Raw genomic sequence first — 23,838 nt, 5'->3', positions numbered from 1 at the left:
AACGCTTTGAATGGGGAAAGCAGCAATCTAACCCGAGGCTCACATAGAAGAAGGGAGATGAGATTAGAAAGACGCACCCCTCTCCTTACCCAGCTGCGAAAAAGTCACAACCCAACACCCACGTATAAATACTTCGTTATATTTTTTAAAAAACAAAATATTTGCAGGGCCCACCTGGCTCTGCACAAAAAGGTTAATCCTCAATTTGTGACATCACAGATCAGAAGGGGGGGGCAGATATTTAGGGGAGGAGGCAGCTGGAAAAAAGGAAGGAAGACAAGCCAATGTGGAACCAGGGCCTGCCAAAACATCCAGAAGAGAGTTAGAGGCCAGGAAACCAGTGGTGTACCTGGGGGTTGTCTTATTCCTGTCCCCAATCCCTGATGCTCAGGAGTTTCAAACACCCCCTATGAGGTCCCAGTACTGGGGTCTATCTTCAGTCCTGGTTTGTTCAGCTCACCAAGCAGGTTTGGGGGTCCTTTCTAATAGGAGACAATCCTCGTTGTTCAGGCCTCTGTGGTCAGCCCCTTTCCATCACAGCCCCATTCCCAAATAAGAATCATGAAGAGAGCTGGAGGGTCCTTCCTAGGAGGAAGGTGTTCTGGGGCTGAGCCAACTGTGGGCTCCTTCTTCAGTCCCTGACCAGGCGGTAAATGTGGTGCTGGGCCCCACGCTCACTGGTGGAGACCTCGAAGACATAGGCGGTGCAGAGCAGCAGTTCCTGGGTATCTCTGTTGGTCACCACCTGCCAGGGAGGCCAGGAGAATGGGCTTATGCTTAGAAGGATTCCTGGGGCCTTGCCAGGCTACCAGGGGACCCCCAGCAGGCCTCTTTACCACCTGCCAGTAAACCACATTATGTTTCCCCAAGTAAAAAGGTGCCCAATGGGTCAGGTTCCCTGGACAATAGGGATTGTCCCTAAGCTGAGGATCAGCAGTGGAGAGGCCTCGAATCCTACCACGTCATATTCCCCAGGTTTCAGAGATCTCCACCATGTCATAGGTAAAGAGAGTCACCAGATGCCCCAGTCAACAGGTCTCTACCTCAGCACATCCCCCCAAATTAAATGGACTCCCTTTAGCTCATGATCCCTGAGCCAGGATAGATTCCCTGGGAAACTGAAAATCACCTTGAGGTGTCCCCCATGTCAATTTCCCCAATGAGAGGGATCCTTCTATGTGAGAGTGCTGTAAAGTCCCCCATCACATCAGCTCCCTAGGGGAACAGAGCCTATGAGCTAAGGGTCCCTATTGCCTCAATTTCCAGGATGAGGGTTTCCTCTGGAGCTCCCTCTGCATCAGTCCCCTGGGTAAAGGGATCCCCTAAGCTAAGGATCTGTGGAGAGCACTCTTCTCTACGTCAGGGCCCCTGTTCCAGCCAGACCCCACCCCCACGTCACCTGGAGGATGGTGAAGTTCTCAAGGACGCTGTTCATCATGTATCGCTCGGGCAACTGCCGCAGCTTGTGCAAGAAATTCACCAGGTACTCGCACATAGGTGAGCGCAGCAGGCGGTACACGAAGCGCCCGTCCTCCAGCTGGGCCCGCTCTGTCTGAATGGGGGCAGGGAGTGGGGAAGACAGTGGCTAAGACACACACAGGGCACCTAGGAATGGAGCCCAGCATGCCCCTCAGATGCCACACTCACTCCCACCGCCGTCTCCCCTCCAGCAACCCACCCTCAGTGCCCAGAGACCAAGCACTGAACACTCAGTGTCTTCTGATACAGGATCTGAGCAAGCAAACCAGAAACCCCTCCACGTCCTCTGAACTCTCAACAACCTTATTGGACCTCCAAACCCTCCAAGACCCTTGCCCCATGATATCTACAAACTACTTGAAATCCCCAAGGTCCCAGAAAGCCCTAAATCTGACTTCTGAACCTCTCTGCCCTGCAAATTCTTCATATCCATAGAGTCTTTTGATTCTTGCTGACAATCTTCACACCTTTCCACTCTCAAAATGCCCCCTATCTGTGGCTTCCGAAGCCTGTGTTAGCTCCAAGCTCACACACTAAAACCCCCAGAGGCTGCGACTGCTCCCCACACCGCACACCCCACAAATGCCTGTGCCATCATGGCTCATGGTCTGTGTGGCACCCCCAGAGGGGAGATGGCGCCCACACCTCCAGCCTCACCTCCACCTTCTCCACCACCTGCTTGCCAAAGGAGCAGACCTTGGAGGAGCAGGTGAGGGTCATGTGCTCCAGGCTCTCGTACTGGCTGCTCACTCCATAGAAGCCACCGCTGCTGCCGCCACTGCTGCCAGCCCCTGCCTCCTCACCACTTGGGCCCCAGTTCAGGTCCGCCTGGGAGATGGGGAAGCACAGGGTGAGTAGGAGGGGACATCTTTATAAACCCTGCCCCAGAGCCTGGTTTCCTGTTGCCCCTGTAGTTGTCCACCATCTTCCTCAGCTTTCAAAGTTCCCGTATCTCCATGAGCTGGTTTCTGGAGAAGACCCACCCATCCCATCAGTGTTGGAAAAGTCTGGGTCCTCAAAATGGTCCTGACACTCTCTCCCCAGTAGCCAAGGAATTCTGGAATTCATATTTTTCCTCTTGAAGCCCTAACATAAGAGTTCAGCCCCTTCCAAGGGCCCAGTTACTAAGGAGGCAGTTACCCCTAGCAACAGGTTGAGACCCAATGGCCTCCCTCAGAGCCCTTCACTACCTTGGTTGCTAAGGTAAATACTACTCCCTAGCAACAGGGCTGGACTCCTCTCCAGAACACTCTCCAGCACTTTCAGCTGGTGCTCCCAGGTAAGGCCCCCTGCGTCATCCCAGATGCCAAGTGTGCAGACAGGTGGTCAAGTGTCATTAGACCAGGAGGGGCCTAATGAAGCCTGAGTCTGAGCCACCTCCTTGGGAGGTAGAGGATACCTCTCCTCTTCCTAACTTTAAGTTGTTAACACCTTGCCAGGTCAGTCTCCTCAAAAGCCTGACTCCATCCTCCATCCTGGCAACAGGACCCTGTGAAGCCAGGCAACACCCAAGCCCTTATCAGCAGGCTTCCTAAGTAGGTGTCTCTCCAGATCTGGGAGTTGGTGGGGCCTGTCTTAAGCCCTAGCACTGCCCAAGATCTCTGCAGCACATACCTAGAGTCATCTTGGGCCTTCACACCACAAGCCAGAAAGCTTTAAAACCATAGTCAGTCATACCCAGCAAGACCAGGACAGCTCAAGGACCCAGCAGACTTTCTCCTGAGAGACTAGATCCCTCCACCACCCTGGTTACCTCAGGAGTTAACATCCCCTTGAAATTCAGAAAACATTTGTTGAGCCCCTGTAGTGTCAGTTATTGTACTGGACACCAAACCAAATAGGCCTAAAAAACACCCAAGATGGATCCTTAGTCACGATTATATACAGTCATCCCTTGGTTTCCATGGGTACTGGTTCCAGGATTCCCCATAGATTCCAAGGTCTGTAGACCCTGAAGTTCCTCATATAACCTACACACATGCTCCTGTATACTTTAAATCACTTCTAGGTGACTTATAACACCTCATACAATGTAAATGCTATGTAAATAGTTGTTATACTGTATTGTTTAGGGAATAATGACAAAAAAATAAAAAACCTGTACATGTTAGCACAAACACAACCTTCGTAGGCCTAACTACATTTTCTACCTGCAGCTTGATGTGAAATCCAGATACACCAAGGGCTGAGTATGCATAGCACCTGGTATCAGGTATAATAAACATTCAATAAATGATTGTCCCCAGGGCAAGACATTCTCTAGCAATCTGGTGGAAACTAGCAAAGTCTCAGTCCCACCTATAGAGACCAGAATCCTCCACAAGTCCATGGGCTAAGGGAGGTGGCTGTTCCTTAGCAACAAGGTTGGTGTGGTCAGGTGGGGCCTGGAGTGACCTGAACGTGGAAAGCCAATCCTAAGACACATTAGTCCCATGACTTGGGGTGGCAGCCTAGTGGGTTCTGGGGAGTCTCAAGTGCCTCCATCCCGCTCCAGGGGCTGGACTCCTCAGCATTCCTTCTTGCAACAGAGACTGACACTCAAGCCCTGAGGACTGACCCGTAAGGCCCAGGCTGTCCTGAGAAGTCCTGAGACTCTTCCATCTAGCCAGTGGCCTTAGCTGGGATGTCACGTGGTCTTTAAGCACTTTTGGTTTTGCTTCCAGAACTCACCCAGAACTTGACCAAGAAAAAGGCATGGGGAGGGCCTCGATCATACAGCTCCCGCAGACCACCCTTTTTCTCAGGAAATTTGTCGTAGATCTGCCGGACGTCCACACTCTCCAATGGCGGTGCTCCAGGACTGGGACAATGCTGACTGATGTGCACAAACAGGTGCCTCTGGTACTGAGGAGGGCCAACCGTGAGTGGGGGGGTGGGGAGTGGGCTAGACTCCTGACCTCTCTGCACCAGGCCATCCCACACTGTCACCATCCCCACAGCCCCTACCTGGTGCTCCACACTGTTCACTGGTACACTGTTCACACCCATCTACCCCAAAAGCACTCCCAGTTCCTGGGCCCCCAGCACAACCCCAGCCTCCACCGTCTCCCCTCCATCTCATTCCTCACAGGGCTCTCCAGAGAGCATACCCTGGCCCTCTCCATAGTCCTTCCATGGCTTTCTAGTGCCTCCAGGAAAAACCCACAACCCAGCCCTGTATACAACAAGTGCTCATGAACATTCAATGGATGGATAGGTGGTTGGATGGATGTATGGATGGGAATCCACATAGCCCATATCCAAGACTCTCTATCTGTCCCCATTCTCATGATTTCTTAATTTCTCCCATCTTCTCCTCCAGTATAAATCTTCTGTCCATCTTTCCAGACCCAAGTTAATCAAATCTGCCTAACTCTGGAAGCTTCGTTTGATCACAGTCAGACAGGATCTCTCTACTCCCATCCTTTCCATGGTTCCCCAACTGCCCTTAAGAGGAAGCAAGCTGAAAACCAGCAGCACCCACCCATCCCCAGCCTCACCCCCTCCCCACTACTCTATTATTTGTTTCCCTGGAAATTCCATGTTCTGCCCATCTCTACGCTTGGAGCATCTAATGCTGCATGCACATGGCAAACCCCTATGCAACCCTCAAAGCCCAATTCAATTACTGTCATCTCAGGAAGCCTTTGCTGACTCCCTGGGGAGAATTATTCCTCTGTATTTCCACAAAAACTCAGTTTCCTCAATGCCAGCACATACTCATTATTCAACAGACATGCATTGAGAAACCTGCTGTATGCAGACATTATTCTGTCCTGGCACTACAAGACAAAGTCTATGACCTCATGGATTTCACAGTTTACTGGCAGAGAAAAAAAACTTAAAAATCAGCCTACAATTAATGTAAATTTCAAGGAGCAATATATGCTATGAAAAGAAATCATAATAAAGAAGCTGAAAGTGATGGCACCTGAAATTTCCATCAAGTGGTTTGGGAAAGCCTATGAGAAAATAAACTGTCCTGAAGATATGTGATTATGAGTCACGACGTGGTCTGAGGTTTGCAAATTCCAGACAACAGGAACAGCAGGTGCAAAACCCTTAAAGCAGGGGTGGGCCAGATGTGTTCAAGAAAGAGCAAGCAGGTTGATATAGCTGGAGCAGACTAAACCAGTAAGAGAGGACAGGAGGTCCAAGCAGAGAGGGAATGGAAAGGTACAGATGTCTTTTTTTTTTTTTTTTTGGTACCAGGGATTGAACTTAGGGGTACTTGACCACTGAGCCACATCCCCAGCCCTTTTTTTTTTTTTTCCTTTTTTGTATTTTATTTAGAGACAGGGTCTCACTGAGTTGCTTACCACCCCGCCCTGTTGCTGAGGCTGGCTTTTGAACTCACGATCCTCCTGTCTGTCTCCCGTGCCGCTGGGATTACAGGTGCATGACACCGCACTAAGCAGGTGCAGATCTTTGTGGGCAACTGAACGGACTTTAATTTTTCCCTCAAGTGGCATGGAAAGATTTTAACCTAATCCAACTCAAGTTTTAGCAGCATCACCATTTACTGTGATTGGTGATTCCATTGGTGCTTGTGTGGCTATGGGTTCAAACTCCTTTTCACTGCACTAAACTACATTTCCCAGGTCCCTTTGCAGTTAGCTGGGACCGCATGATAAAGTATTAGCCAATGGGATGTAAGCAGACTTGATCAATGCCACATCCAAGCCAGAGGCAAAAAAAAAAATACCAGAATAATCTTGCCTCTCTCCCTTCCTCCATCTGCTGGCCAGATGCAGAGAATCCAGCAAACGATTTTGAAGTCCTAGAAAATGGCAGAACCATAAAATGGAAGGAGCCTGGATCCCCAAATCACCATGTGGAAGATTCCTGCTGAACACCTACATTGAAATATGAGTAAAAAATGTCTATAGTGTTCAATGCCTGAAAGCTGAGAGTTGTTTCTTCTAACAGCCAGCCCATCCTGACTAGCACAGCATCCATCTTCATCCTATCCAAGGAGAAATCTGAGCCCCCAGCAATAAGATCTGTTTCTCCAGGTTCCTAATGTGTATCTCAAAACCTATCGAACAGCAGGAATTCAAATGTGTTTGGTGAATGAATGAATGGATAGATGGATGATGTCCTGGGGAGTTTCTCTGATCTTCACAACCTGAGACCCCATGACCTTCCAGTTCCTTTATGCTAGTGCTTCTCAAAACGTGGTCTCTGGGACCAGCTGCCTCAATATCATCTGGGAGGTGGTTGGCGATGCAAATTCTCAAGCTTCTCATCTAGATCAGAAATTCTGGGGGAGGGGCCCAGCAGCCAGTTTCACACACCCTCCATTCAGGGAAGCACCGCTCTATGCATTCCCTCCCCGTCACCCTCAAGTTCCCAAATCCTCCAGTGACAATCCCAAAACCTCACTCACAGAGTCAACTGCATCGGGTGGTTCCACAAAGGCTGAGAACTCCACCAGCTGCAACCGGGCAGTGCCCAGAGCCCGAGCCTGCCAGGCTGGGGGTGATGGGGCAGGTGGAGGCAGGGGTGAGAGGGCTTGGGGAGGCTCGTACCCTAGAGAAAGAGAAGAAGAAACAATAAAAATGGCTAACATTTACTGACTGTCTCAGGCACTGTGCTCTCTTGCCTGCCTCCACTTAGAAGCTGAAAAAGCTAAATACTCACTTTCCCAGCCTCCCATGCAGCTAGAGGTGGCCATGTGACACAGTCCTGGCCAATGAGACGTTAGGGGAAATCTGCTGGGGGGCTTCTGGGAAGGAGTTTCTTCCTGAATAAAAAAGACAGAACTTTGGGAGGAGAAAGTTTTTGGCCCTGGCCAAGTCCTGCTTGAGAATGTGATGTCTAGGGTTAGAGAAGCCATCTAGCCACAGTAAGACAGAGGCCAAGGGAACTACAGAGATGCCAATCCTGATATTGTTGAGCTGCTGAACACAAAGGCAGCCCACCTTCAGAGTTGTTATGTGGAATCATTAAAGCCTTTACCATGTAAGGCACTAGTCGTTTGGATATTATATTACTTGCAGCCATAGGTATTGGACTTGCTCTTTCATCAGTTAATGTTGATGTTGAGGGTCACATCAACATGGACTTCTGAAAACCATCTTGGCTGCCAGGTGGGAAATGGAAGTGCCATTGAAGAAAGCAGATGGAAGTAGGTCCTGGTGCTACCCTAAGAACCCTTGGATCCAGCCATGCCTGAAGCCACAATTCTGGACTATATGTTAATTGAAACCAGTAAATTCTTTTTCTCCACTCTATTCAGTTTTATTTGGGTTTCTTTCTCTTGCAACTGAAAGAATTTTGACTAATACACTTCCCAATGTCTTATAAACTAGCACGTGGCAGAACACGAACCCAGGATGTTTCGATACAGAAGCTGTGCTCCTAACCATTGCAAATTCTGCCACTTACCTTTCCAAACAAACACCCTGCCCCTGGCCAGACACCCTGCCTCAGTAAGAATGTGTCCCCTGACTAATGGAAGGTTGAAGGAGAGACCTGGGGTCAAAGGTAGAGAGGGCACACAAGGAGAGGAAGATAACAGACTCTTACCTGGGAGGTCAGTAGATGGGGGAGTCAGTGACAAGGAGAACGGTGTCTGTGAGAATGGCTTCACGCTAAGGGACAAAGGAAGCCAGGGTCAGCAGAGTGGAGAGGTACGGGGAGGCGGGGACTGCAGACCCTGCGCTAACACATTACATGCATGGTCTCATTGAACACTCACACCCAATGAGGTAGGTGCAATGACTGCTCTTCTCATTTTGCAAATGAGGAAACTGAGGCACAGGGAGATCAATCAATCTGCTCAAAGCCACACAGCTAGGGTGCAGTGGAGCCTGGACTCAAATCCAGTGCCTTTCACAAAATGCCAGAAAGAGAAGAGAAAGCGGGTCTTAAGAGATGGGAGAAGACACAGAAGATGGAGAGTTTGGAGAAAGAGAGACTGAAGGGTGAGGAGTGTTGGAAGAAATGACTAGACATCCAGCCAAAGGCCAGAGTGGGAAGGCAGAGCCGTCCAGTGGAACTTTCTGTTTGATGGAAACGTTCCACGCAGTGCAGTAGCCACTGGCCACATGTGACTGAGAAGCAACGTGGCCAGCGCACCTCAAGATCTGAATTTCCACATCATTTAATTTTAATGTAAATAGCCACCTACGGCTAATGACCATAGGTTCAGACACAGCCCCAGAAGCCCAGAGGTAGCCCAGGAGAGAGAGTGGTGAGGGAATTTGGGAGTCAAAGGTCAGGAGAGAAGTCAAGGGTCAAAAGACCAGGATCAGAAAGGAGCTCCAGGGACCTTCGGACCCCACCTCCCGGGCCCTCTGCCCCAGTCCTTGTCGTTTCAATTCTGAACGCTAAACTCTGCTTGTTGACATGATTTTTTTGTCATCAGGGTCATTACTCTAATGCTACCTTCTCAGACGGGGCTTTCCTGACCCCTGTCTAAAACAGAGCTCTTGGGGCTGGTGGGTGGCTCAGTGCTGGAGCTCTTGCCCAGCAAGTGGGAGGCCCCCCAAAAAATAAACAAATAAAACACAGCATGTGTACCCTGCTTTATTTCTCAGAATTATTCCTTTTCTTATTAATTCTTGATTTTTACATGTTTACTGTCTATCTCCTCCCTCCCCTCCCCAACTATATAAGCTCCATGAAGATGAGGATTCGGTCTCCCTTGTTCACTGTGGGGTCTCAAAACTGAACACAGCACTTTATAGGTGCTCAGTAAATACCTGACTGGCCATTTGCTAAACACTGGCATCTCTCACATTCTGGATCTCACCACTGTCCTACTTCAGGGCCTTGTCACATGCTCTTTTCTCTGCCTGAAATATTCCACCCCCTTTCTTTACCTGGTTAAGCCTTCCTCAGTCTTCAATGTTATCTCCTCAAAGAAATCCCCAGAACTTTCTCCTCCAACCTAGAAGCTCCCGTGGTTCTTCATAGCACTTCACACATCTCATTTCGTGTTTTTATGAGGGTGATGATTTAATTAACATTCAGCACCCCAACACACACTTGAATATCGGCTCCATGAAAGCGGGGAGCCCAGCACTCAGTATGGTGCTGGTGAACGGCCCCTCCTGTAATGGCTTCCCCGCAAACCTGTGATTCCTTCAGCCCCAGGAACTTGTTCTGACATTCTCCTCTGTCCACAGTTTAATGTCTCCACTCCCAAACTGGATACCCCAGTCTGTCACCTAACCCTTTCTCTGCCAATACCCTCAACACTTCCCTGCGACCACACTACCCTTCCAATACCCAGGCTGGGTCCACTGGCTCCTCTCTGGGATGGAAAATGCCCTTCCCATGAGTCTCTGGAACTCCCCTCACCAGACCCAGCAGCCTCTGGACATACAGAGGCTCCTAACACTCTGGACTTACAAGGCCTTCCCATGAGCCCCTGGGGCCCAGACGATCCCTCTGGGAAGCTGTTTACTCATAATATCCTCCAGGCCAAAACCCACTCCTCTCGCAGGCTGCACACCTCCAGACAGCCCCTCCAACTCAAGTCATCAGCCTCCTCCCTCTGTCCCAGCCCGACAGGGCCTATGGCATCCCTTCTCCTCTGGGCTCCTGCTGCCCCATCCCCTTCCCACTAGCCCAGCTCAGACCGGGTCCTGAGCACTTCCTATATGCAGGTTCTACGCTAAACATTATACACAGGTTAAACTCATTTATCCCAACAGAGTTAAATCCCAACAAGGGTGTGAGACAGGTATTGTTATTGCCCCCCATTTTAGAGATGAAGAAACTGAGGTTCTGAGCATTGAAATCACCTACCCAGGGGCCCATGAACAACAAGGAGCAGGACGAGGATTCACATCCAAATAGCTTGGCTCCAGAATTTGTGTTCAAAAGAGAGTTGGGAGGTGTAAGGTGGGGTCATAAATGTGGAGGGTGGGGGTCAGGTGCCAAGCCAGAACACAAAGTACTCACTCTGGAACATTCCAGGGTGGGCCAGAGCCCCCTGACCAAAACTGGAAAAGTTCAGTGGCCTAGAGAGAAGACAAAGAAGGTGGGGGGGAGGGGTCAGGTGGTCCTCTGTTGGCAACTGCAGGCCCACCCCTCCAGCCCAACCCCCACAATTCCCAGCCTAGGCCACCTGAGGACCGGCAGGGCCCAGTTTGGCCTGTAGGGAAGGTGCTGAGATGAGCTGGGCAGAGGACATGGTAGCCATCGTCTGGAAAGCCTTGTCCTTAGAAACCTGGTCCTGGGGGGAAGTTGAAGGTCCATATTAATGGGGGACACCAGTCAACACTGCCAGGGGGGACAATAATGAGGCGGGGCAAGGATGGGAGATACAGACCCAGGGAGTCAAGGCAAAGGGTCAAAGGAGGGTTAAGCCCTTTCCCCAGCGCCCTCTACCCCTCCTGGTCTCCTTAGGGATGGGGCAGTTGTCTGGGGTAAGTGTACGTGGGAAATGGGCAGGGGCACTTACCACATTCAAGGCCTGCAAAGAAGTGAGGGAAGGTTCCACAGGAGGGAAGAAAACACCACTTAGGAAGGAAGCCTGGACTCCCCTACCTCCCTACCCTTCCAGCCTGCCCAGCCCTGGCACCCTGAGCTGAGCAAGGGGGGAGTGATGGATGGGTACGGATCAGCAAGCAGAGGTGGCCAGCCCTTGAGAGGAAAAGGACTTTCTGCGACCAGAATAAAAGACCCTAATGAGAGTTTCTAAGTCAAGAAAAAGCCGGAAATAGAGGTTTCCAGAAGCCCAGGCAACAGGAAATGAGAATTACAGAGCCCCAGGGAATAGAAGGTAAGTGTTTCCTAATCCCAAGCAGAACAGAGAGAGAACAGACACGGTATAGAAAAGGCCGGAAGCAAAGGTTTTCGACACAGAGAGAAAGGAAGGGAAAGCTTCCTGGTACAAAAAAGAAAAAACGAACAGGAAGTGATTATCTCCAAGTCTATACGAAGAGGCAGAGAAGACCTCATACCCAGAGGGACAGAAAATGAGGGTCTCAGACTAAGAAGAAATAGGAAATCCAGAAGACAGAAGAAAAGAAAAAGAAAATGGATATGAAAATCTCCAACAGGAAATGAAGCTTTCTGAGCACAGAAAGAACAGCAGGCCCCATGGGGGCTGGAGATGGGGGGATGAACCAGGGAGTCAAAGAGGAGGCCCTCAGAGCACAAGAGGGGAAAAGCAATGAGCTCATCAGGAAGGGCCAAGAGCACAGGGAAGAGGGACAACAGCACTAGCCTCTGGGGAGTCCCCACAGCCCTGCCTTCTTCCCTATCCCAAGCTCAGCTCCTCCCTTTCTCAGGTCTCTCCCTACCCAGGGTCTCAGTACCCCCAGTCTTCCCAGGGTCTCCCTCCCCATCCCTCTGGGTCTCGGCCCTTCCCCCAGGTCTCCATCTGCCCCTCAGGGTGTCTGCCTGGGCATTTACCTTCAGTTTGGACTGGATTTCCCTGGATTTCCTTCGAGCCAAAACCTGGATATGACTAGAGACCTGCAGGTATCGACGAAGAAGCAGACTGAGCTCACAACCACCCATCTCTGTCCATTCCCCCTTCCCTCCCTCAGGTGCCCCACAGAGCTGCCAGCACTTGAAGGGCGACAGGCAGACAGGTCATTTCTGCAGTGTTCAAACACGTGGTGCCCACAAGCTGTTTTTCCCAGGAACTCACTAACACCACTCATCTTTCCTGACCCAGCAAATCCAGGCTCCTGTCCTGTCTTCATCCTTCCCTCTTTGACTTTTTCCTGGTCTCTCTGTCTGCTAGGAAACTGCTGCCAAGCAGACAGACCAGGCCTCCAGACATGCCAAGGACACAAGCAAAAACACATGAACCAGAGCCTCCTTTTGAGCCTGAATTAGCCCATACAAAGATGGCCCTAAAGGGACAAGCTGGCCCCAGACAGAAGCCCAGAAATGGGTTCTGAGACCTGTTTGCGAGTCCGGGTCTTCCCTGTTCTCAGCTTGATGTAGCGGGCAATCAGTTCATTACGACCTGAAGAGTCAAATTAAAACAGAGTTAGGCCATTAGGAGAACTTCCTGACAGAGTGAACACCAGGAAAGAAGAGAGTAGCAACAGTCCCCAAAGGGTTATAGCAAGCTGGGGGGCTGGTCTCCTCACTTCTATGGGGCCAGACTGCCTGGGAGCACATCCCATCCCTGCCACATACTAGCTCTGACCTTAGGCAAACATCTTGACCTTCCCAGGCCCGCTTCTTCACCTGTGCAAATGGTGATGCTGGTTTCTAACTGAGAGTCACTGGGAGGGCACAATGCATGTTTACAGGGACAATGCTCAGAGCTCCATAAGTGTTGGCTACTGTTATTACTCTGTGGGGGTCAGGTCAAAAGACACTGTGAACTCACCATACATCTTGCCTTCATCAGACAGAATGATTTTCCGACGGCCACATGGCGGGTAGATGGCCAGGGCTTCCTGGAAGCTCTGCTCAATGTCTGGGCTCCAGACACCCTCTGCATCTGGGCCCCCGTCTCCCCCAGCCCCCTCGCTGCCGCCGGTGCCCTCTTCACTGCCTTCCTCACTGCCTGTCCAGCCGCTGCCATCGTCCAGGGGGGCCCCAGCCCGGGGTTCCCCCATTTGGGCCTGGAGGAACACAGAGCTCAGCAGCCTTCCTCCCACCCAAAGAGGCTTGCAGCTGTGAGGGCTAGGATTCAGACCCCCGAGCCTGAGGGAGGACAGCTGGGTCCTGAACCCCTCCCTGGGTCTGAGGGAGAAGGGCTGGGGGTGGGACTCCTAGGTCTGAGGGACCGGGACTGGGCCTGGACCCCTGGGTCTGAGGGAGGAGGGCTGAGGCCAGGACTCCTGGATCCTAGAGGAGAAAGGGGATAGATTTCTGGGGTAGCTTAGGAGAGCTGTTCTCCCCTGAGTTTCCAGAGGAACTTAGATTAAATGAAGTTCGGAATACCCCAGAGTAATGCCAAGGGCCATGAAGGTTGAAACTCTGGGTGCAGATTACTGGTTTTAAAGAGAGGAGCCGAGTTATTGTCGAAATGGAGAGTGGTGAAACCTTCTAGTCCCATCCAAGAACAGGTGTTAGGATGCCAGCGGCAGCTGCTAGAAGAGAAGGAGGAGGGGCATCGGCCAAGGCAGGCTGTGCATAGACCCAGAGAGAGGGGGCAGAGACCAGAGTGAATGAGACATGAGATCCAGAGAGAAGCGGACTGACATCCAGAGAGAGGAAGAGGAGGAGGAGATAGAGAGAGAGGCAGAGAGATCAAATGAGATAGGAACAGAGACTAGGCCGAAACTGATACGGAGGCCAGGAAAGAGCCACAGAACCACAGGCTGGGGGACGGGGAAGCCCACAGAACCACAGGCTGGGAGCCAAGGGCACCCACAGAACCACAGCCTGGGGGACAGGCCGCCTGGCCATCTGGAGTGCCAGAACAAAGGGCCCAGGCGTCCCCTCCCCCAGCTTCCCACAACCCCCGTCGGGGAGGGGCTGGCCAGTGAGGGCGCCTCCCCTCCGGCCCTCGGCCCCGCCTCCTCCCCTCCCCCCGCGCCATGGGCTCAGATCCAATCCAAGTTCCCAGTGACTTTCCGGAGGCCGGGAACAGGGAAAACTTTTTCCAATACAGCCCGATCCCGCCTCCTTGGAGGCTCCACGTCTTTCACGACTTTCCCAGGACCCCAGAGTCCCAGGTTCCCATCCCCCTCCTTCTTGGACCCTGGACCCGGGGCGGAGGCAGACAAAGACCCCAAGCCGAGTCCAGTGGCGCTGCAGCATTCAGGACCCCTGTAGGCCAAAATCCCAGCCCAACCCTCCCCCATGTGGCCAGACAAAGGGACGGAGGAGCAGGGTAAGAAAGATACCCCCTAATTTACCGCTCCAGTCCACAAATCTCCGAAAAGACAAGAAAGAGCATCCAGGACTCGAGATAGTTTTTTCCTCTACCACCCAGGACCCTTCCTCTTTGGTAAGGAAGATCAGACGCCCATAAATCACACGAGCTCACCAGTTCGGTCAGAAATACGCAAGGGGTCTTTCTCGCTGCAAAGGGACACCGCTCACACTCACGCACCGCACGCCCGTGCCTGGGTCCGCAGCTCTCAGCCACTCCCGCGCGCACACTCCCAGACCAGACCCGTCATCAACACCCTAACTCCCTCGAAAGTTCCAGCTCCACACTTGGGCTCGGTCACGAACGCAAAATCGGGCCCCCAAGCAAAAAGAGGGCGGCGAGCAGTTGCGAGACGGTCCCACAAACACACGCCTCACCTCATCACGCATAACTTCCCACCCCAACTCACACACCCCAAAGCAGGATCCCGACTCCCGCCGGCGCCTTCCTACCTCCCGGCCTGGGGCTGGGGAGCCGCGGGCGGGCGGGGCGCTGCAAGGGAGAAAGTTGCCGGGAGCTTTGTTTGGGAAAAGTGGGAGGGACCGGAGGGGGGGCGGGCCCGGGAGGCCGACTGCGGGAAGGGGAACTGTCGGTGACAGTTTGGGGAAGGATTTTGCTCCGGGAGAGACAGAGTCTTTCTGGAAGCTGGGAGGAACTCGGGATTCGGATGATTGGGCCCTAGGAGAGGAGGGGGATTGGGAATTTGTGCTCCTGGGTGTGAGGGAGGCGATTGGTTGGGAGCCGAGAAACCTGTGTCTGAAGAAGGGGGCTGGGGCCGAGACTCCTGGGTCTGAGGGCGCAGGCACCGGGATCTGGACTTGTGGGTGCGATCGTGGAGAGGTCGAGTCCCGGGCTCCCCGGTTTGTGTCGGAGATAAGTGATGTGAACACAAAAGAGTCGTATTGTTATCCCCAACTTTATTTTTGAAGACTAGTGTCCTAGGATGGATTTTAATTGATTTCTTATGACAACACAGCATCCTTGTGACCTTACAGAATTAAGAGTCTTGAGCAAGACCCTCGGAATTTATTGGAGGTCCACAGAGGCACACACTCCCCATCCCCATGCACTAGTGGACGATGGCAGCTGACCCAGGACCCCGAGAGAGCCTCGGAGGCTAAGGGAAGAGAGGTAAGGTCCCTGACTCCTTAAAGATGAAGGGCTCAGTGTTCTAACTCACAAGACTAGAGGAGGATGGCTCCAGACCTTTGGGTCCTGAAGGAGAAGGGAGTTCGGGTTTAGGGTTCCTTGGAAGATGGAGTATAGGACTGTGTTTCTGAAGAAAACGGGGCTTTTTAAGTGGAACCGGAGAGGGAAAAAGAGAAGGGACACGTAGAAAGGCTCAGAAGTAGATATCGAACTGAAGAGTGAGGGAACTAGAAGAACCACTCGGACTCTGGAGTTTCCAGAGCACAAGGAACTTGAGAATGAAACAGCGCGGGAGCCAGATCTGAGGCGCTGAGGCGGGGCCCAGGTGCGGGGGCGTGGCTTGACGTTACGGGGCGTGGCTATCTGCGATTGGTGGAGGTCTCGGATGGGCGGGCCGGAATCAGAGAACACAGGCAGGGCCGAGGTGGACCGATAGGGGCGTGGTCCGATGTAAGAGGCGAGGCCCGGGAATGAGCGCGCGGCTCCAGGCTAAGGGGTGTGGTTAACAAAGAATGTGGGCGTGGCTCTGCCCTCAGGGGCGTGTCCCTGAAGTAAAGACCTGAGCTCTTGGGTGACGTCAGCAGGTGGGGGCGTGGTCAGACAATAGAGGGTGGCTACGGCTCGAGCGTTGGCTCGAGACCAGAACTGTTTGGATTTTAACAGTCCGTGGCCCGGAGTGGTCCGGTGACCGGAGTGGTCCTGGAGTCCGGTGGCCGGCCGGGTTGTGGTCTAGCATAAGGGCGGGGCCCAGAAGAAGGGGCGGGGCGTGGGCAAAGGTGAGGAATGAGAACCGTGTATGAAGCAGAACCCAAAAGAGCTGGGTCTGGAAGGCGGGGTGGCTAGGCTGGATGGAAGGGATGGGGGTAGAAGAAAAGGGGAGTAGGGGCTAATCGGCATGGTGTGGGGAGTTGCCTAGACAGGGACCGGGCAAGAGGCAGGAAAGAGGTGTCTTGGGCGGGTGATGAGTAGCCACTGCTGGGATGAGGGTTCTAACTCCTTCCCTTGCCGTAGCCTCCTCTCCCATCCCGCAATGTGGCATCCGCTGATTCTGCTGCTGCTCCGGTCCGCCCTGGCGCCCCTCTCCTCTGCGGCCCCAATCCGCGAAACTGACTCCCAGGAGATATCCTCGGGTTTTCTAGGCCTCCAGAGCCTACTCCAAGGCTTCAGTCGACTTTTCCAGAAAGCAAGTGATGGCAAGGGTTGCTTGGAAGAAGTAGTGAAAGGTTTCAGGAAGACAGTGAGAGACAGGTCAGGGCCGGGCATGGGATCAGACGGGGAAAAGACAAAGAGACAGGGCAACAAAAAAATAGAACGAGAGGAAAAGTAACAGTCAAGGAGAATGGAAGATGAGACTGGAAAGAGAAAAAGGAAAGGAGAAAAAGGAAGAGGAAGAGGAGGAGAGGGGACAGGGACAGAGAGACAAATTGACAGGTGAGGATCAGGAATGGTAAAGCAATTGAACAGAGTACAGACCAGACAAATGAAGCTGGTAAATGAAAGATTAGATTCTAAGGATCAAAGCACCTAGAGGAAAGGTATTGGGAGGGACTGGGAAAGACCTCTAGGGCATCCTGGCAGGGCTGGCAAATGCACTGGAGAGACGTGAGGTCCAACAGCTTACTGGTTACCCCTCTGGCATTAGGATGACCTGCTACGGGGTCTGGACAGCTTCTTCTCTGCACCCATGGACTTCCGGGTCCTTCCCAGGAACTTCCACCAAGAAGAGAACCAGGAACGTCACCTAGGGAATAACACCCTCTCTAGTCACCTCCAGATCGATAAGGTGAGTAAGCAGGAAAGTCCCTGGCATCTCCCCATCATCCCTCCCTCTGTAGTACCTGTTGGGCAGGGAGGGCAGAGGAGGAAAGTGGGTTTGCTTTCACTCTCTTTAACTCATCCTCTCACAGGTAACTGACAATAAGACAGGAGAGGTGCTCATCTCCGAGAAGGTAGTGGCATCCATTGAACCCGAGGGGAGCCTGGAAGGTGACTGGAAGGTTAGTACATGCCCTGTCCCTAAAGTGTCAAGTCCCCAACATTTTCTATAGTTTAGGAGGAGGGAGGAGGAGTTGATCCAACTCCTCTCTCTTTGTGGAACTACTTCTTTCTAGGCCTTAGCTTTGTAAACTGCCAACTCACAAAATGAGATTTACTACCTCAGAATACACCCCCAACTATTTACTAAACTCCAGAGGGTTTTGTGAGCTCCAAGTGTTTTGAAAGTGAGCCAAATAGGATATTGTGGCACACTCCAGACTAAGGCAGGATGACAGCAAGTTCAAGATCACTCTAGGCAACTTAGTAAGACCCTGTCTCAAAACAAAAAAAATTCAAAAGGGCTGAGGGTGTAGCTCCATAGTTAAGGGCCCTGGCTTTAATCCCCAGTACTGAAAAAAAGGAAGGAGGAAGACTGCTGTTGTAGTTCAGTGGTAGAGTGCTTACCTACCATGCATAAGACCCTGAGTTCAATAGTTCAATTCCTAGCACTGAAAAAAAAAAAAAAGTAAATCAAGAAGTGCTTTTGATTGCAAGAGCTTGGTAAGCTCACCCTTGTAAACTTCAAAATGTGTAAGTGTTCTAAAATCCTCAGAATATTTTTTTAAATCTCAAAGTTCTTTGTCAACCTCTACCTTATAAACTGTAAGATGTGTTTTTTAATCCAGTTGCTTTATGAACTCCAAATACTTGTTGTACTTCACCTTTATAAACCTCTATGTATTATTCTAATCCCAAAGTGCTTTGCAGTCATCAGAGTATATTTACCTAAAAGTTTTAAGAATCTCAAAGTGCTTGGTGTATCCATGGGGTTCCCACATTCTTATATAGTTGTTTTAAATTTTTCAAACTATAACAATTATATTCTGCAAAAGAGCCAGTAGAGGGATTTTTTTAAATATATTTTTTTAGTTGTAGATGGACTCAATATCTTTATTTTATTTATTGATTTTTATGTGGGGCTGAGGATTGAACCCAGTGCCTCACACTTGCTAGGCAAGTACTCTACCACTGAGCCACAACCCCAGTTCTGGGATTTTTAAATGTCCCCAAACACAAAGAAATGATCAATGTTTTGAGGTGATAGATATACCAATAACAAGAAAAAAGTACAAACCTACAAAAAAAATTTTGTTCTTGTTGTTTTTTAAATAGTATAGTCATTGTATTCCCTTTTCCATAGGCCAAAGTTTCTCAACCTCAGAGCCATTAGCATTTGGGGCAGGACAGTTCTTTACTGGGGGCGGGTGCTGACCTGGACACTGTAGGATTTTGTGTGTGTGTGTGTGTGTGTGTGTGTGTGTGTGTTTTGCTGGGAATTGAACCCAGAACCTTGTGCTTGCAAGGCAAGCGCACTACCAACTGAGCTATATCCCCAGCCTGGCACTATAGGATGTTTGACAGCATCCTGGCCTCCCATTGGAAGAAAGTAGCACTCCCAACCCCTCCAATTGTGACAACAAATGTTTCCTGATTTGGATTGAGAATACCTGGAGTAGATTCATAACTTGTTAACATTTTGTTGACATCTGGATACTTCACCTCTAAATACATCAACAGAATCTACTAAGAAGAATATATTCTCCCTCAAGACCTAAGTACACACCTCAAATTTAATGTTGTTATCACTCTCTCTCTCTCTCTTTTTTTTTTTTTTTTTTTTGTGGTGCTAGGGATTGAACTCGACCACTGAGCCACATAGCCCTATTTTGTATTTTTTTTTTAGAGACAGGGTCTCACTGAGTTGCTTAGTACCCCGCCATTGCTGAGGCTGGCTTTGAACTCCCAATCCTCCTGCCTCAGCCCCCTGAGCCACTGGGATTACAGGCATGTACCACTGTGCCCAACTCCCAAACTGCTATCTCTTTGCTAGGACTGCCATAGCAAAGTGTACTACAAACTAGGTAGCTTAAACCGCAGAAATTTCTTGTCTCAAAGTTCTGGAGGTTGGGTATTCAAGATCAAGGTGTCAACAGAGATGGCTCCTCCTGAGGGCTGAGTGAAGAAATCTGTTCCATGCTTCAACATGGCTTCGGTGTTTCACTAGAAGTCTTTGGTGTTCCTTGGCTTATATATGCCTTGCCCCCCAATCTCTGTCTTCTCTTTGCCTGGCATCCTCCCATTGTGTCTTTCTATGACCAGATTTCCTCTTTTCAAGGAGTCATCATCCTAAGACCTCATCCTAATTAAATCCGCAATGACCCTTTTCACAAATAAGGTCACATTCTGAGGTATTGAATGGTAGGATTTCAAAATATGATTTGGGAAGCTGGGCACAGTGGTGTGCGCCTATCATCCCAGCAGCTGGGGAGACTGAGACAGGAGGTTTATAAGTTCAAGGTCAGCCTAAGCAACTTAAAGAGGCTCCCAAGCTACTTAGTGAGACCCTGTCTCAAAATAAAAGTTTAAAAAAGGATTGGGGAGGTAGCTCAGTAGCAAATTGCCTCTGGGTTAAATGCCCAGTATCTCCCCCCATCCCCTGCCAAAAAAATGTTTAGATAGATAAAAAGATATATACATATGTATATGTGTGTGAATTTGGTGAGAATAGACACCTCCTACAGGGCTGCTCAGACCTCCGTTTGTTACAGATGCAGACGCTGCACTGCTTGGGCAGGTCCAGATGGGGTGGAACTCACTAGTTTACATGCCTCACAACAGCAGCCCACACACTGAGTAGCAAAGACCAATAAACAAATCAGCCCATATTCCCATTTGCCACTTGACTTAAAGCTGCCCTTGAAATCTGGTTTCATTTTTGATCCAGGATTCAATCAAGGATGACACGTTGCATTGATGGCCATGCTTGTTTAGTAAGCCCAAAAGCTTTTAATCCCAAAGTGCTTTGTCCATTTCAAACTGCCTTCAAAACCTCTGAAAGTGCTTTGTAATCCCAAAAGGCATTATAAACTCCAAAGCACTCTGTTATACATCCCTTTTGAAACCCCTCAAAAATATATTTTCAGTCCCAAAATGTTCTATAAACCTGAGTATTTTTAATCCTCAAGTGTTTGCAAGCCCAAGTGCGCAGTAAAACCTCAAAGAAGCTTTTCAAAGTCCAAAGCACCCTACCAGCTGCATAGGGGGTGGACAGTCCCATGGGGATTGATTGCCCTGGGTGTGCTATTTGGTTTCCTTGTTCTTCCTCCCCAGGTACCCAAGATGGAAGAGAAGGAAGCCCTGGTTCCCCTCCAGAAATTCATGGACAGCTTTCACCCAGAACCGCATCCCCGAGTATCCTTCTGGATCATGAAGCTGCCACGGAGGAGGTCCCACCAGGATGCCCAGGAGGGTCACTGGCTCAGTGAGAAGCGGCATCGCCTGCAGGCCATCCGGGACGGCCTCCGAGAAGGAAGCCATGAGGAAGTCCTGGAAGATGGGACCCAAGGCTCCTCCCACTCTAAGCTGCCTGCCCGCAAAACCCACTTCCTGTACATCCTCAGGCCCCCCCAGCAACTATAAGAGTGGGGACCGGAAACCCACACCAAATGGAAATAAAATTCTTCTTACATCAAGCAGCACTATTTCCTTTGGGGATCTGTCCCCAAGCCCTGGCCAACCAGACCACAATAGTTGCCCCCAGTCTGAGCCTGAGCACCATGTCCAGCTATTCTAGCTCTCACCTAAGTCTCCAGTCTTGGTTTTCTCATTCATATTCTGTCTCCTGGTTGAGCAACTCCATCCCCTGTGGCCCCATTTATCCACTCAGTCCCCTGGCCTGTTACCTCCAGCCTGCTCTGTCCTCCCAGCCCCTAACTCACTCCAGTTCTCTCTGTCCATTTAGTCCCTGAATTTGTTTCCTCTGGATGCCCTAACAAATGACAACCAACTCAATGACCTAAAGCCACACAAATGTTCTATTCATAGATCAATAGGTAGGAAATCCAGGATGGCTCAGCTAGCCCTCAGTCTTGAGTTTCAAAATCAAGGCATCAGCTGGCTGGGCCCTTGTAATGGGGCTCCGAGAAGAAGTTGCTTGCCACTCAGGTTTTTGGCAGAATTTAGTTCAAGTCGTGAGTGAGCTATGCCATTAATATAGACCAAACATATATTGTCTTTCCACAACGTCAGAATTTATGAAATAATAAGTTAACAGGGGCTGGGGTTGTAGCTCAGTGATAGAGCTCTTGCCTCACATGGTGGAGCACTGGGTTCCATCTTCAGTACACACAAAAAATAAAGGTACTATATCCATCTAAACTAAAAATTTTTTTTTAAAAAAAGAGTAACTTGGGGCTGGGGATGTGGCTCAAGCGGTAGCGCGCTCGCCTGGCATGCGTGCGGCCCGGGTTCGATCCCCAGCACCACATACAAAGATGTTGTGTCCGCTAAAAACTAAAAAGTAAATATTAAAAAAATTGTCTCTCTCAAAAAAAAAAAAAGAGTAACTGGCTACATCAACTTTAATTCACAAAAAATACTCATGGTTCCCTTGGTGTCATGGTCAAGGCAATTATGCATTCTTTTATTCAATTCCAAGCTTAATTTCTAATATCTGTAACACTCAGGTCACACATCATACTTCACACAATGGTGTGGGTTACAGAAAGACTAAGGAAGGATTAAGGCAACCATAGGGTTTCAGGATGCTGTGCCCAGAACAGAGACTGTCCCTAGATATGAATGGAAAGAGTCATCTTAGGTGGTCAGACAATTTTTTTAAAATTTATTATCAGTTATACATGATAGCAGAATGCTCTTCGATTCATTGTACATAAATAGAGCAGAATTTTTCACTTCTCTGGTTGTCCCAAAGTAGGGTCACACCATTCGTGCAATCATACATGTACCTAGGTTAATGATGACTGTCTCATTCCACCATCTTTCCTATCCCATGCCCCCACCCCCCACTTCCCTTTGACCCAAACAAAGTTCCTCCATTCATCCCATGCCACCCCCATTATGGATTAGCATCCACTTATCAGAGAAAACATTCAGCCTTTTTTTTTTTTTGAGATTGGCTTACGTCACTGAGCATGATATTCTCTAACTCCATCCATTTACCTGCAAATACCATAATTTTATTCTCTTTTATTGCTGGATGATACTCCATTGTGTATATATACCACAGTTTCTTTTTTAAATATTTTTTAGTTTTAGGTGGACACTATATTTTTTTAATATTTATTTTTTAGTTCTAGGTGGACACAATATCTTTATTTTGATTTTATGTGGTGCTGAGGATAGAACCCAGTACCTCAAGCATGCTAGGCGAGCACTATACCATTGAGCCACAATCCCAGCCCCACAGTTTCTTTATCCTTCATCTATTGAAGGGCATCTAGGTTGGTTCCACAGTTTAGCTATTGTGAATTGTGCTGTTATGAACATTGATGTGGCTTCATCACTGTAGTATGCTGTTTTTTTTTTTTTAAAGAGAGAGTGAGAGAGAGGGGGGGACAGAGAGAGAGAATTTTAACATTTATTTATTTTTTCTTAGTTCTCGGCGGACACAACATCTTTGTTGGTATGTGGTGCTGCTGAGGATCGAACCCGGGCCGCATGCATGCAAGGCGAGCGCGCTACCGCTTGAGCCACATCCCCAGCCCCTAGTATGCTGTTTTTAAGTCCTTTGGGTATAGACCAAAGACTGGGATAGCTGGGTCAAATGGTGATTCCATTCCAAGTTTTCTAAGATTGGCAGCACCAATCCCAAGAATAGACACAGTGGCACCCTGACCCTGTCACCTGTTTACTTGTCTTGAATCTTGTACAAGAAAATTGCATCATGGATGAACCTCTAGCTCTCCGACCCTGGGTTTCAGCTCAAGAGAGGTTTATGCTACTGGTGACAGTAATGCATGACTCCTCACTTCAAGCTAACACTTCAGGCTGACATTGTATCTTGGGATACACTTAATTTTATGGATCTTAAATGAGATGGTTATGTTTGATTAGGTTGACAAGCTATTGTCTGTTTTTTTTTTTTTACATGTGCTCATGATTTAATTTGGTAAGTTGACACGAGTTATCAAGTATTGTTTGTTTACTTGCATAAATAAGATGTAGAGTCATGCTACCTTGGCACCTGTGGAGTTACTCAAAGTGGAGTAACTCATGGCACATTACTGCTTTATAAAATGGAGTAACTCTGTGTTAAGCACAGTCTGAAAACGGTTGTTTTTTTCTTTGTTGTTGTTATTGTTTGTTCCGAGGATTAAACCCAAGACTGCTTAACCACTCAGCCACATCCTCAGCCCTTTTTTATATTTTTATTTAGAGGCAGGATCTCACTGAGTTGCTTAGGGCTTTGCTAAATTGTTGAGGCTGGTCTTGAACTCCTGATCCTCCTGCACTGCTGGGATTACAGCTGTGTGCCACCAAGCTCAGCCTGAAAACTACTGTTTGATAGACCATGGAATAACTCTCCACACTTGGGCTTCTGGGACTGAGACCTGCGTGTGTCTTCACTGGTAGCTGGGTGTCAC

The 23,838-nt window shown here is 49.6% G+C and overlaps 2 protein-coding genes across 9 annotated transcripts; one reads left to right on the top strand and one right to left on the bottom strand.

Annotated features, from left to right (window-relative positions):
• Positions 1–123: 123 nt before the first annotated feature.
• Tead2 (TEA domain transcription factor 2) lies at positions 124–14,810 on the bottom strand. Of its 6 annotated transcripts, none has more exons than XM_021734179.3 (13): positions 14,719–14,810; positions 12,770–13,007; positions 12,333–12,397; positions 11,833–11,895; positions 10,877–10,888; positions 10,541–10,648; positions 10,375–10,433; positions 7,990–8,054; positions 6,848–6,990; positions 4,150–4,323; positions 2,137–2,307; positions 1,400–1,552; positions 124–745 (listed from the first exon to the last, which is right to left on the bottom strand). In XM_021734179.3, the coding sequence occupies exons 2-13, from the start codon at positions 12,999–13,001 to the stop codon at positions 632–634; spliced, it is 1,359 nt and encodes a 452-aa protein (XP_021589854.1). In that variant the 5' UTR covers positions 13,002–13,007; positions 14,719–14,810; the 3' UTR covers positions 124–631. The 6 variants fall into 6 exon arrangements, with proteins under 6 accessions (XP_021589854.1, XP_040135232.1, XP_013218970.1 ...); XM_040279298.2 differs by having other exon boundaries at positions 2,176–2,307; XM_013363516.4 differs by having other exon boundaries at positions 14,680–14,800.
• Dkkl1 (dickkopf like acrosomal protein 1) lies at positions 13,989–20,925 on the top strand. 3 transcript variants are annotated; one of them, XM_040279299.2, is made up of 6 exons: positions 13,989–14,341; positions 15,262–15,397; positions 16,427–16,598; positions 17,058–17,198; positions 17,323–17,412; positions 20,564–20,925. In XM_040279299.2, the coding sequence occupies exons 3-6, from the start codon at positions 16,446–16,448 to the stop codon at positions 20,870–20,872; spliced, it is 693 nt and encodes a 230-aa protein (XP_040135233.2). In that variant the 5' UTR covers positions 13,989–14,341; positions 15,262–15,397; positions 16,427–16,445; the 3' UTR covers positions 20,873–20,925. The 3 variants fall into 3 exon arrangements, with proteins under 3 accessions (XP_040135233.2, XP_077887788.1, XP_005336721.2); XM_078031662.1 differs by lacking the exon at positions 13,989–14,341 and adding an exon at positions 14,833–15,126; XM_005336664.4 differs by lacking the exons at positions 13,989–14,341; positions 15,262–15,397 and adding an exon at positions 16,016–16,191.
• Positions 20,926–23,838: the final 2,913 nt, after the last annotated feature.

The sequence above is a fragment of the Ictidomys tridecemlineatus genome, chromosome 15 (genome assembly GCF_052094955.1).
Source record: "Ictidomys tridecemlineatus isolate mIctTri1 chromosome 15, mIctTri1.hap1, whole genome shotgun sequence".
Taxonomy (NCBI): domain Eukaryota; kingdom Metazoa; phylum Chordata; class Mammalia; order Rodentia; family Sciuridae; genus Ictidomys; species Ictidomys tridecemlineatus.
This window is presented reverse-complemented; position numbering and strand designations above follow the sequence as displayed.

Excerpts from the sequence above, each read along its gene's own strand:
- Dkkl1 (XM_040279299.2), top strand. The coding sequence starts at position 16,446 with ATGTGGCATCCGCTGATTCTGCTGCTGCTCCGGTCCGCCCTGGCGCCC. Across the intron at positions 17,199-17,322 it reads GTCACCTCCAGATCGATAAG|GTAACTGACAATAAGACAGG; the intron begins GTGAGTAAGCAG and ends ATCCTCTCACAG. Across the intron at positions 17,413-20,563 it reads GCCTGGAAGGTGACTGGAAG|GTACCCAAGATGGAAGAGAA; the intron begins GTTAGTACATGC and ends CTTCCTCCCCAG.
- Tead2 (XM_021734179.3), bottom strand. The coding sequence starts at position 13,001 with ATGGGGGAACCCCGGGCTGGGGCCCCCCTGGACGATGGCAGCGGCTGG. Across the intron at positions 8,055-10,374 it reads CCACCCTGGAATGTTCCAGA|CGTGAAGCCATTCTCACAGA; the intron begins GTGAGTACTTTG and ends TTTGTCCCTTAG. Across the intron at positions 6,991-7,989 it reads CCCATCTACTGACCTCCCAG|GGTACGAGCCTCCCCAAGCC; the intron begins GTAAGAGTCTGT and ends CTCTTTCTCTAG.